The following is a 12,167-nucleotide window of genomic DNA, read 5'->3' on the forward strand; positions in this document are numbered from 1 at the left end:
GCCAAAATAGGTACCGTGTATTTATTCTAATAGTACTTTATTAACACACCACGTCTCAATCTCGCTCCAACTTTTTTTTAGTGATGTGTGGTAATAGGGGTTAAAAATATTGAACCTAGATCAACTTGAAAGTTCATAAAAAGACGTTTAGAAACAATAATTGAGGTCAAATGGTAAGTTTTATAATACTAAGAAAGGGGCGAATAATTGCTAATTATAGCTCGATATATTCTAATATAAAGACTGAAGTTACATAAAAATTTATAAATATAATTAATCGACTTATTTATTATTTTTATATATAGTTTCAGGTAAGACCAGGCGTAACAAGTTTATTAAAGGATGGAAGCAGAGCATTCTCAGGTTTGGATGAAGCTGTATTACGTAATATTGAAGCTTGTATAAATCTTTGTGAAATAACAGAAACTTCCTATGGACCAAGAAGTATGAATAAACTTATTGTTAATCATATTGGGAAACATTTCATTACAAGTGATGTAAATACAATCGTAGAAGAGCTGGAAATTCAACATCCAGCAGTCAAAATGATTGTAATGGCTTGTAAAAGGCAATCTGAGGAGTATGGTGATGGGACAAATACAGTTTTGATTTTATGTGGAGAATTACTTAAAAATGCTGCAAAATTACTAACAATCAATGGTCTACATCCAATGGACATAATTAAGGGATATGAAATGGCCTTAGAAAAGGTAACTAAATTTATGGAATCCTTAGTTTGTTTTAAGATAGAGAATTTTAAAGATAAAAATGAAATATACAAGTCTGTGTTTCCAATTGTAACAACTAAACATCATGGCTATAATGAATTATTATCTGATTTAATTAGTGAAGCTTGTGCAGATGTAATGCCTGATAATACTGAGAGGATTCGTGATTTTCAAGTAGATAATGTTCGTATAGTTAAGCTTCTTGGAGGTTCTCCTATGCAGTCATTCACATTATCTGGTATGATAATTAATAAAGAACCATCTGGGACAGTAAGATCGATAAATCATCAATGTAATGTAATGGTCTTAGGTTGTGGATTAGAAATGACAGGAACTGAGGCTAAAGGTACAGTAGTACTAAAGAATGCTGATGAATTGCTGAATTTTACAAGAGATGAGGAACAATTGATGGAGAATCTTATTAAAGATATAAAGGTGAGTGGAAATGTTGATGTCATTATTACTGGAGGACCTATTTCTGATATAGCTCAACATTTCTGTAACAAATATAATATATTAACACTAAGAATCATGTCTAAGTGGGAATTAAGAAGGGTTTGTCGTAGTTTGGGAGCTATTGCAATGGTACGTCTAGGTATACCTCTTCCTGAGGAACTGGGTAGATCTAAATCTATAAATGTACAAGAAATAGGTTCCAAAAAAGTCACAATAATTAATGCTTTAAATAAAAAAGTTACTTCTATTGTATTACGTGGCTCTACTCAAAGTTTGTTAGATGAAATGGAGAGATGTGTCTTAAATGCTGTTTCTTGTGTTAAATCTAGTACAAAGGACAATAGATTTATCCCAGGAGGTGGTGCTACAGCAATTGAGATATCTAGAAGACTGAGGTTAACAAATATTGATAATGAGAATAATATTAAATTGTCACATATTAGCTTGGAGGGATATGCTATTGAAAAATATGCAGAATCATTAGAAGTATTTCCAAGATTATTGGCCCAAAATACAGGTCTAAGTCCTACTGATATACTAGCTTCACTATATTCCATACATCAAAATGAAACAAATAGTAAAATTGGAATTAATCTCTTGCATTCTAGTGGGACTAGTCCATTGATGGATTGCTTAAATAATAAAGAAAATTGCATTATGATTGATCACTTACAAACAATTGTATCAGCATTCAAACTAGCTACAGATGCTGCCACTACTATATTGAGTATTGATGAAATAATCATGGCTAAACCTGCTGGAGGCCCTAAACCACCCTCATCTACGAATAATAATGATGAAGATTAATATTCAAATTACTACTACCCCTTACTTAGACTCCTTAGAGTTTTATATTTGCTAGAATTCACGCTAATTATTTAACTTTGTTGTTTATTATTTATACTCCTATCTAATATGGTTAGATATGGGATCTTTATGAATATATACATTGGGGTTTAAAATTTAATCTGACCAAATTCAGCCTTGCTAATATTTTAAACTCTTTTCAAATTTTTAGATAAACTACTTTAGTGACACTTCACAATATTAGGTTCACGTTTGTGGCGCCTAAGTGCACTTTGGCGTCTGTAATGGTAGCGATACTAAAAGGTAGAAGTAATTTTTCTAAAGAAATCTAAGTTCCCATAGTTGGCAATTTCAGAATATTAATTATTAATAATTATGAAAGGTATTTTCTAGATATATAATGCGGCAGAATAGTCGTGCTTCATATAATAATAATGAATGTGGAGCAGCATTACAGTTACCATTACGTCTCCCATATCCGGGGAACTCAAATAGAATATTCAACTACCAGAAATATGGACCCTATCCAGAATTTCTTTTCTGTATCCCTGCAAGACCACTTATAACTGTCTTTGGATGTGATCTGGATATTTTTGTTCGCTTTGTTAGTATTTTTTCTATTATTGTATGGGTAATGATGCTAATACTAGAGTTCTTACATTTATATAATCGTGGTACTGGTGAGAGTTCATTAACATTAATAATAATTATAAGTATATTAGGTATATTAGGTATACTTTCTGGTATTTTTTGTGGTGTTGTTGGTTATATTGGTTGTACTATCTGTAATCCCTCATGCTTATATCCCTTCTTTGTTCATCTAAATTTTCAGACTATTGCTACTTTATATGCTGCAATAGCATCTTACTTTCGTGGATATACTAAATATACAATTATATATCTTTTTTTTTTAGCTGGTGGCTTAATTTCACTATTTCCTACATGGTCTTTATATGTACATGCTTATATCCATGGTATTCCACCAAATTTAACCTTACCTACAGGACTATTATCAGATGTTTGGAGAGCTAGAGATAAAAAACAAAGAGAGAAGGGAAGAGAGGAATTAGAGAGCCTTTATCCATCTCAACAAAAATCTGAAACTCAATCTTATACTGGTGTAATTAAAGATAATAGTATACGTTTTATAACACCACCTAAATCTCCAGGAAATAATTCAATTCAAAATAATCAAAATTTATCACCTAAAACACCCTCATTTGGGGTAAGAGAGTCACTTTCAAAAGATTCTATTCAATGTGAAAAGAAACTTATGCAACTCTATTTACCAGCTTCTCCAAATTCTTCAAAGATAAATACAGATATTGCTATTAAAAAACTTCTCAGATGGTCAAAACCTAAAAATGGCAATGGTATCTTTGTTTCGAAGCTAGCAAGAAATTCAAAGAAAGATAATCTAATTATTAACAAAGTTCGAGTATCTAGAACTATAAAGAGATAAGCCAATTTATACTAGATTTAGATGAATAAACATTGTAAATATAAATCTTCCTATTTAAATCTATTGTTACTCAATTTCATAGATTATTGATTATATAAGTTCACTAAATTTCTAGGTATCTGATGGTATATTAAAGTTTAATCAGAAGTGAATAGCTAAACTAGGTAGGAATCTCATGAAATATTGCGACTTCTTCAGTTTCACTAAAACTTGAATATACATCATTTCTAAAGTGACTAGAGGCTTCATTATATTGTAGAATATATCTTCTTATTGCTGAATCCAACCTTATATTAGTAGATATAAACTGTATTTATTGGACATATGAATTCTATTCTAAGGTACTTCTATAGAAATTATTCTGGTATTATCCCTTAAATCTATACAATTTTTTTATGAGAAAATATCTTTAAGTATTCCTTTAATATATTGGTAGTCTTTGTTGTATATATACCCTTAAACTTGGAACTCAGTACTCATCCGTATAGTTGTATACATGTGGCGCCTGGAGCATTTTTTTTGAGGTTTTTTATTTTGGAATTTTAAGGAAGTTTAGTTTGTCAATTCATTAAATGCAAAATAGTATTGAGTGTATAGAAATACCTGAACTTATAGGAGGAGCTACTTTTACAAATGGAGGACTTTTGATATATGGTAAGAGTACTATTTTGTCTATTTTTAACCCAACTAACTTTAAATATAAAAAATATACTTAAAATAATCTATTTCAGAATTTGGTAAGCATTCAATTACAAATGAGACTGCTACTTTATGTTCTGTTATTAATCAAGTAAAGAGTTCTTTGTTAAAGAACTTAGATCAAGAGTTATCTATTCATATAGATACAACATTAAGGTATGACTATTTTTGTCAGGAAATCTCAAAGAGAAAACTTAAAATTTTTGTATCTCTTTTTATTATTAAATAATTCTAAATATTAGGGATTTTTTTGTTACTGAATCTGATGGTATTATAGTGACTATATCAAAGAAGAAAGATAATTTTGACAAACGGATTAAAACATCTGGCACTATTAAAAGTGATGATAAATAATAATAAACAGTAATAGTTATATGATTTATATGAGATACTTAAAAATATTACAAAGCTATAATAATTTGATGGCTTTATCTCATATGATCTAAGTTTTTATCAGCAGACAAAATAAAGTCCTTAAATATACTTGAATTTCCACTTTTTTTTCTGTTTTTAACTTAGTTGAAATTGCAAACTAATATTAAGTTCCTAATGTTAATTTCTCAATGTTGTATTTAATACTTAGAAATAATGAATTTAAATTATAGAGGTACATAAAAAAGTTGAATTGAATGGATATTTTAGCTAAATATAGTGTATATATTTAATTCGGTAGTAAAACATGATATATATAGATTTGGTTTTCTTTGTAAATATTATTTCAGGGTTCCTTATGATTATTTGGTAAATATCTATGAACTTATCTTTGAGTCTTATTGCACAGATTTCTTCCTCTAAGATTTCATTTATTATTGATAATAATTCCTTGGATTTTAATAGAAATAATATATTTTCTTGAATTTATAATTTTGTTTTTTTTATTTCAACAAAAAATTGTGGTACTCTAAATAGTGCATTATTAAAAATATCACGACATTGCAACATAATATAAATTGCAAATTATCCATTCTGTATTATATCATACAAGCTAAATAATATAAAAAGTTTAATGAGAGACTCAATTAGTCAGATTATTTGCTATATTCATTATAATTTGTCATATATTTATATATTGTATACTTAAAGTTCATTTGAATTTTAGAGACATATATAAGAACTATACCTTGGCGGATATAATTAATGTATATATTACTGAATAAGAACATTATCCTTATAATCTTAACAGCTGTTAGGTATTAATGATTAGTAAACGAAAAAGAGATTCAATAGAATGTCGCAAATCTCCAAAGGTAGTTAAAAATAAAGAAGTTACAACTCTACCACTAGATACAGAGGAGCTGTCACTCTATTACGTTGATCAATTACAAAATACTATAAAAATATATAGAGATATTATAGATAAACTTAATAAGGATATTGAGGATTTGACCAATTTAGATGCGGAGTCTTACAATTTAGAATTTGTAGAAAATCTGAAAGAAGACAAAGAAATAATAAAAGGCGACTTCGAGAAAAGTGATATTGAAGGAAATAATACAGATGGAAGTGATAAATTTAGAATATTAATAAAAAGGCTTCATATATTACTTAGAAAACGTAATGAAGAATCTGTTGTATTGGAGAATGAGATAAAACGTCTTAAGATGCAGAATATACTATATAAAACCCGTTACAAAAATACTGATAATACTTGTGAATCTAATATACAATCTATTAATAATTCGAATGTAAATAGTGGAGTATTTACACCTTCAAAAGATAATGAAGTTATAAATATAAATAAGGAAGATATTGATGTAAAGCTAAATATAAAGGATAAGATAATATCAGATCTTCAAAATAAAGTTATTGATTCACAAACTAAACTGTTTGAAGCTTATAAAAAACTTTCATTATTAGAACCTTGTGGGGATTACTCAAATATAGATGAATTATTATTATCAATAGAAGATAATCCTCAAATAATGACTTTGGATCAAAAGAATGAGATTGAAACATCTACAATATTAACTAATTCTGAAGAAAAGGATGAATATGATACTTTAAATAATTTAGATCATTCATATAATTTTTGTAAATGTGTTGACATAATTTTAGTTCGTATAAATGAACTTCAAGAACAATTAAATAATAAAGAATCTGTTTTAAGAGATATAATTAGGAGTAAAATATTAAACCAAATAAATAGGAGTATAGAGTTACATGAGGAATGTGAAAGAAAAAGAGAAGCATTATTAAACGAATTAAGTGATCTTAAAAATAAAAATAATGAATTAAAACTTTGTATTATTGATAAGGATCGATTATTTAGACTTATGGAGAATAAATACAAAGAATCTGAAAATCGTTTAAGTAGTTTAAAAGATTGTTTTAACAAATCTCAATTGAAAAGTTGTAATAATTGTAGAGGTGTTTCAAAATGTGTAGATACAATTAAAAATATATCAGATGACTATAAAGATCAACTAGAAAATATTATGAATGAATATGAAGAATTAAGTAGTGCATTTGAAGAAAAATTACTAGAATGTGATGAATTAAGATCAAATTTAGAACAGAAGCAGGATGAATTAATCAATATAAATACAAATATTGAAGAACTCAAGAGTACTATTCAAGAAGTAAATACAGTAAACTTATTGTATGACGAGAAACTTTCATTAATCAGACGTCAATATCAAGCAAGTGTAAGTTCTACAATTTATTCTAATCAAATTAACTCATATAACATAGAAATCAGGAACTTAATTGAGACAATGTGTAAGAATTTGCAAGAATACCTAGAGACAACAATGAATGATGACAAATATTTAGAAAATATAAAGGCACTCGAAACTAAGATTTTAAAATATAGAATTCAAATGAGGAAATTAATTTTACATATTAATTATTATAAAACAGAAAATAACAAGTTAATCTATGAGAAAAAAGAGATTAGTGATATTAATATGAAAAATCAAGAAACAATGAGTATTTTAAGAAATCGTATACAATATGTAGTGAATAAGGTACGAAAATTGACTAATATTGTGATAAATATTGATGAAACCAATGATAAAGATCTTGATATTGATGATCATGATAAAGCTATGCAGGAACTGAAGAATGAAAATAAGCAACTTTTAACACTTATGCAATGCTCTGTTTGTCATGATAAACTAAAAGATATTGTAATCCAGCGTTGTGGGCATCTATTTTGTAAGGGTTGTATTGACAAAAGCTTTACATCAAGAAATAGAAAATGCCCCTTGTGCCATACGACATATGACAAATATGATATTAAAAAAATCTTCTTTGATTGACTACTAACATTAGATACAGTTTAATTTATATCACAGGAGTTAAGAGCTAATCAAATAATTTGAAATTATGAATGTTTATGTCTTTTCTTTCCATCCCCCTTTTATAAATATTAAAATTACCAATTCATATTGGAAGACCTAAGAATCTGGATATCCTAACAATTTAAAAATATAAAATTACATATATATCCATAAATTATCATAATTAAATATTAAATTAATTACAATATCTACTTTTACTTTTTATGAAAACAAAAGAAATAATATTAAGCTGAATTAGTCCTAGCGCCTCCACTGATCTAAATCCTTTCTTCTTTCTAGTAAATTGGAATTATTGATATTAATTAAAATTTACCTTGAATTATTGTAGATTATTTTATCTGAAGGACTTTCATTGTAGGGTATGTATATAAATGGGCTATGGAGGAGTGAACCAAAGGGCTATAGAGGCTCGAGAAAGGAAAATGGCAGCTGCTCTTGAAAAAAAGTTGAGAGAGCAAGAAAAACTTGAAGATGAAAAGTGGGTTGATAATGATAAGCACGCCAATCGGAAACTAGAACGGAAAAGGGAAGCAATACAAAAGCATGAAGAAAAAAGCCAAAGGAAGGCTGAATTGAGAAAAATTTATGAAGAAGAAGATTCCAAAGTGATATGCAACAAAGCAACTATGTCTGGCCCCAAAAAGTTAACAAAAGCTGAAATAACTCAAAGAGCTCTTAAATTTGCAATGCAAAGGTCAAAAAAAGAATATAAAGAATTTGATAATATAGATTTGCTAGTTGAAAATCCAAATCGCGTAGAGCGCGATAAGGAAATTGAGGCGAAAGTGAGTGGTATTGATTACATCTCAGCTTCTTCTTTAGATGATGCATTAGCTATACTTACATTGGAAGATAAGTCTTATGTTGACAAGCATCCTGAAAAACGTATGAAAGCAGCATGGTTAACCTTTCTTGACAATAATATGCCACAACTAAAGTCTGAGTTTCCAAATTACAAACGTTCACAATTGCTTCAAATACTCCAGAAAAGGTGGAAAAAAGCTCCTGAAAACCCTTGTAATCAATAATTATAATTAGGGACTATATTTTGATTTAATGAGATTATGAAGTCTCTTAAAATTAGATTCTATTTTAGCCAACTTTATAATATTGATAGAACTACATTGAGAATATTATCTTATTATTTTAAACTTTCTTTTTTTTGAAATTCAAATAAATATATATAATGAGCCATATTTTCTTTTTCTTTTTTTTTTTTTTTTCTTTTTTTTTTTATTAATATGAAGTTACTTTTTCATTTATTAAATTCAAATTCATTTTGATAATATTTGTCAGATAATATACCCACTATTATCTTAGCTATTAGAGATATCAAGTTATATTAATTCTATATAATTAAATATTTGTATTAAAGTTCCACTTTATAGTTTAATAATAATATTTTTTTAATTAGTATTCAATGTCTATATTTTGTAGTTTAATTCTATTCTCTTTAAAAACAAAAAAAAGATATACCCAAATATATAGTTGTATCCTGATTAGAATAAAGTCAAACTTGAATTCTTAGAAGGTTATCATCTCTAAAAATCATTGTGTTATAATGTATATAAAAAATCTTAAATAAATACTTTTTGTTTTCTGAGTGGCCAAATATACATGGGATTAGTGATGTGAGACTGCATGCAAAAACCGGTATAAATAGTATTATATATACCGAAATATTATATATAATCAGTAGTATCTATTCTTATTAATAATTTGAACATAGATTCCATTTATAAATAATTCATATAAAAGTAGAAATAAACTTATAAGTATGAGAATATGCTCCAAGATTTATCCAGAATATATATAGCGGTGAGTGTTTGGAGCGCAAATAATAAACTATCGTGGGGATAAGATGCAGATAATTAACTATTCAATAGCTATATTTTCTAAGTTAAGATTTATTTTTATTGAGCACTTGAAAATGGAAGTAGATGATATTAGCTTTTATAATGATGAAGTAATGACAGGAACAACACTTGTAGCCTTAAAATATAGAGACGGCTTGATACTAGCTGCAGATTCTCGTACATCTATGGGAAATATGGTTGTAAGTCATTCAGCTCGTAAAATAACGCGAATAACAGACAAGATTTTCATCTGTAGATCAGGATCAGCATCAGATACGCAGACTATTACACAATATGTAAGAAAACTTACTGCAGATCATGAATTAGAATTGGGTGAAGAAGCAAGAGTTAAATCTGTAGCTTCTTTAGCTCGTATAATATGTTATCAAAATAAGGAATACTTAACTGCTGGTTTAATAGTTGCAGGTGTAGATCCTTATGATGGGTTTAAAATCTTTCAAATTGCTTTAGGAGGTAGTATGATTGAGAAGTCATATGCTCTATCTGGTTCAGGTTCTGCTTATATTTATTCATTACTTGATGCGACATATCATACTAATATGGATATGGATGAATGTAAGGATTTTGCAAGACGTCTTGTTTCACATGCAATATTTAGAGATTCATCCTCTGGTGGTTTAATTCGTATGGTTATAATTACCAAGGAGGGTTATCAAGAATTAGTTATACCAGGTGAAGAACTTCCAAATTTGTAATATATTTGAAAAAAAATAGGAAAATATGAGAACAAATAATATTTTATAAGAATCAATTGTAAAGATATTAATATTCATGTGAGGAATATCTCAAAATTTTATATTTTTAGAAATTTTCAATATAAACTCGTGATATTGTAAAGAAAAATGAAAGGTTATTATGTACTGAAGATAGTATATTGACTAAAATTATAGATAAAATATTTTTACATTGAACTAATTTACATTGGATAAAAAATATCTAAATCAACTAATTATTTAAGCACTAAATCATAACAAACTAATGTGGAGCTTAAAATTGTCATCAACATTACAATCATTAATTATTTTCTTATTAGTACAAATAAACTATGCAGATATTGAAGTTGAAAGTGTATTAAGCTTACAGGCTGATATTAATGCCCCAATATCATCTGGTGGGGATCTATCTCCTGATACATCTTATGATGTATATAGGAGGGTTTGGGGTATCTCTGAACAAGAAATATCTACTATGCGAAGTCAATCTATGGATTTTTTTAAAAATATTACTGATATTGATATCCTTAGTCTTCCATCTTGTTCCCCAGCTGGAGATTTATTAACAAATATGCCAACATTTAAAGTTCCAACACTATTTGGTGATCTTTTGGGAACCTTTTCTACTCCTTTATGTACAACACGTTCTCTTGATGGTGTAATATATATTTATGATCCAACTCAACAAAGAAATGTTGCTTCTTTCTTTCATGTAAGGAATCCAGATATTGTTGGTTATAAAGTTGTTCAATCTCTAAATCCACCACATGATGCTAGGGAAGATCCCCTTCCAATGTTTGATACAGCTTTTACCCTTAATATCTTGGAAAATGGCTATTTCCCATGCTCAAAATTTTCACAAGGTTGTGTAAAGGGCGATCGTCTATTGTATGGATGGTATACTATTTTCAATTTGTACAAGAATCGTGAATGGGGTATTATCAACTATCAAAGTAGAGGACCACAAAACATACTTGGACATTTGACACCATTAGCATTTGACTTAAATTCATCTCAATGGGGTCAAGGATTAGCTAATGGTTATGTGAGTAGAACATATCAAAGTAATGATGATGTACAACCATGCTTCGAGAATACCTGCCCATACAGATTCCCAAAATTATTGGATACAATTGAAGTATCATTTAGGAACATATTAACATTTACTAAGTGAAGTAAATAGATAAAAAGAGTAAAATATTCTAAATTTACTAGATAGGGATTATTCATGGATATATGAAATAAATAAATAAAACTTATTTAGCCTATTCAGAAATATTAGAATCGAAGTAATCTAAACTAATCGAGTTTAATGTTTAACAAGTCAATTACCATAAAGTATATCACAAACTAGTGGAAGTGGTATATCTGCAATAGAAGATATTTCTCTCAAATTGACTTGACTATTCTTATGGCTTCTTTGTAAATAGAATTCACTTGAAGATATCTTTCTATTCTGCAAATATCCCCTTATTGATTCTTTCGAATTACCATAATTGTTGATTTTACTAATTGTATTATTTTCAATTCCTTCATATTCTTCATAAATATACATTCTTTTGTTACACTTATCTGATATATTATATAAGTTAGTTATACATTCATGAGTTATAGGTCTTGCTTTATCTTTATTTATCGAGATAGGTGACAAATTTATTGTTATATCATCTGATATTAGATCATGAGAATCTAATGGTCTTGTATTTAATAAGCATAAAGCATTATAAACTAATATTGACAAGATAATTAGAAATATAAAGTATATTGGGAGTATTATACCCCATATTTTATTTGGGTAATATGTTATACCTAATTTTTTAAGTAAATTGTCAGGTAGACATATCCAAAATAAATAGCAACCTTCAATAAATGTAGAGTATATCAATCTTATAATATAAACAAGTGAATAATGGATTATAACATACCTAATGCTAACCAACTTAATATCCAACTCACAAAACTTGATATATCAGTTTCTGAATAATCCATCCAATTGATTTTTACTCAATTATAATGATCTAGTTTGGCCATATTTCCAAAGTAATATATTTATTATACTTTTTTTTTATGAGCTGTTATTAAATGTTCTTATAATAAAAATGTGTTCCGCCCAATTCTGCAGT

General features: G+C 27.8%; 8 protein-coding genes across 8 annotated transcripts; 7 read left to right on the forward strand and 1 right to left on the reverse strand.

Annotated features, from left to right (window-relative positions):
- Window positions 1-83: 83 nt before the first annotated feature.
- On the forward strand, window positions 84-1,991 carry cand_007910 (TCP-1 CPN60 chaperonin family protein; the record flags this gene model as incomplete). The annotated part of the gene is made up of 3 exons (XM_067211031.1): window positions 84-90; window positions 166-173; window positions 312-1,991. 3 exons carry the CDS (start codon window positions 84-86, stop codon window positions 1,989-1,991), a joined length of 1,695 nt encoding a protein of 564 aa, XP_067067891.1.
- A 400-nt stretch (window positions 1,992-2,391) lies between these two features.
- Window positions 2,392-3,453, forward strand: cand_007920 (uncharacterized protein; the record flags this gene model as incomplete). Its single annotated transcript, XM_067211032.1, has 1 exon — window positions 2,392-3,453. The coding sequence occupies one exon, from the start codon at window positions 2,392-2,394 to the stop codon at window positions 3,451-3,453; it is 1,062 nt and encodes a 353-aa protein (XP_067067892.1).
- Window positions 3,454-4,025: 572 nt separating this feature from the next.
- cand_007930 (uncharacterized protein) lies at window positions 4,026-4,506 on the forward strand (the record flags this gene model as incomplete). The annotated part of the gene is made up of 3 exons (XM_067211033.1): window positions 4,026-4,107; window positions 4,185-4,308; window positions 4,395-4,506. The coding sequence occupies 3 exons, from the start codon at window positions 4,026-4,028 to the stop codon at window positions 4,504-4,506; spliced, it is 318 nt and encodes a 105-aa protein (XP_067067893.1).
- Window positions 4,507-5,348: 842 nt separating this feature from the next.
- Window positions 5,349-7,412, forward strand: cand_007940 (zinc C3HC4 type domain-containing protein; the record flags this gene model as incomplete). Its single annotated transcript, XM_067211034.1, has 1 exon — window positions 5,349-7,412. The coding sequence occupies one exon, from the start codon at window positions 5,349-5,351 to the stop codon at window positions 7,410-7,412; it is 2,064 nt and encodes a 687-aa protein (XP_067067894.1).
- A 413-nt stretch (window positions 7,413-7,825) lies between these two features.
- Window positions 7,826-8,482, forward strand: cand_007950 (uncharacterized protein; the record flags this gene model as incomplete). Its single annotated transcript, XM_067211035.1, has 1 exon — window positions 7,826-8,482. The coding sequence occupies one exon, from the start codon at window positions 7,826-7,828 to the stop codon at window positions 8,480-8,482; it is 657 nt and encodes a 218-aa protein (XP_067067895.1).
- A 902-nt stretch (window positions 8,483-9,384) lies between these two features.
- On the forward strand, window positions 9,385-10,026 carry cand_007960 (proteasome subunit beta type 6 precursor; the record flags this gene model as incomplete). Its single annotated transcript, XM_067211036.1, has 1 exon — window positions 9,385-10,026. The coding sequence occupies one exon, from the start codon at window positions 9,385-9,387 to the stop codon at window positions 10,024-10,026; it is 642 nt and encodes a 213-aa protein (XP_067067896.1).
- Window positions 10,027-10,309: 283 nt separating this feature from the next.
- Window positions 10,310-11,218, forward strand: cand_007970 (uncharacterized protein; the record flags this gene model as incomplete). The annotated part of the gene is made up of 1 exon (XM_067211037.1): window positions 10,310-11,218. The coding sequence occupies one exon, from the start codon at window positions 10,310-10,312 to the stop codon at window positions 11,216-11,218; it is 909 nt and encodes a 302-aa protein (XP_067067897.1).
- A 150-nt stretch (window positions 11,219-11,368) lies between these two features.
- Window positions 11,369-12,033, reverse strand: cand_007980 (phosphatidylinositol-glycan biosynthesis class P protein; the record flags this gene model as incomplete). The annotated part of the gene is made up of 2 exons (XM_067211038.1): window positions 11,369-11,904; window positions 11,970-12,033. The coding sequence occupies 2 exons, from the start codon at window positions 12,031-12,033 to the stop codon at window positions 11,369-11,371; spliced, it is 600 nt and encodes a 199-aa protein (XP_067067898.1).
- Window positions 12,034-12,167: the final 134 nt, after the last annotated feature.

The sequence above is a fragment of the Cryptosporidium andersoni genome (genome assembly GCF_001865355.1).
Source record: "Cryptosporidium andersoni isolate 30847 chromosome Unknown contig_50, whole genome shotgun sequence".
In the NCBI taxonomy this organism is placed as follows: Eukaryota; Apicomplexa; class Conoidasida; order Eucoccidiorida; family Cryptosporidiidae; genus Cryptosporidium; species Cryptosporidium andersoni.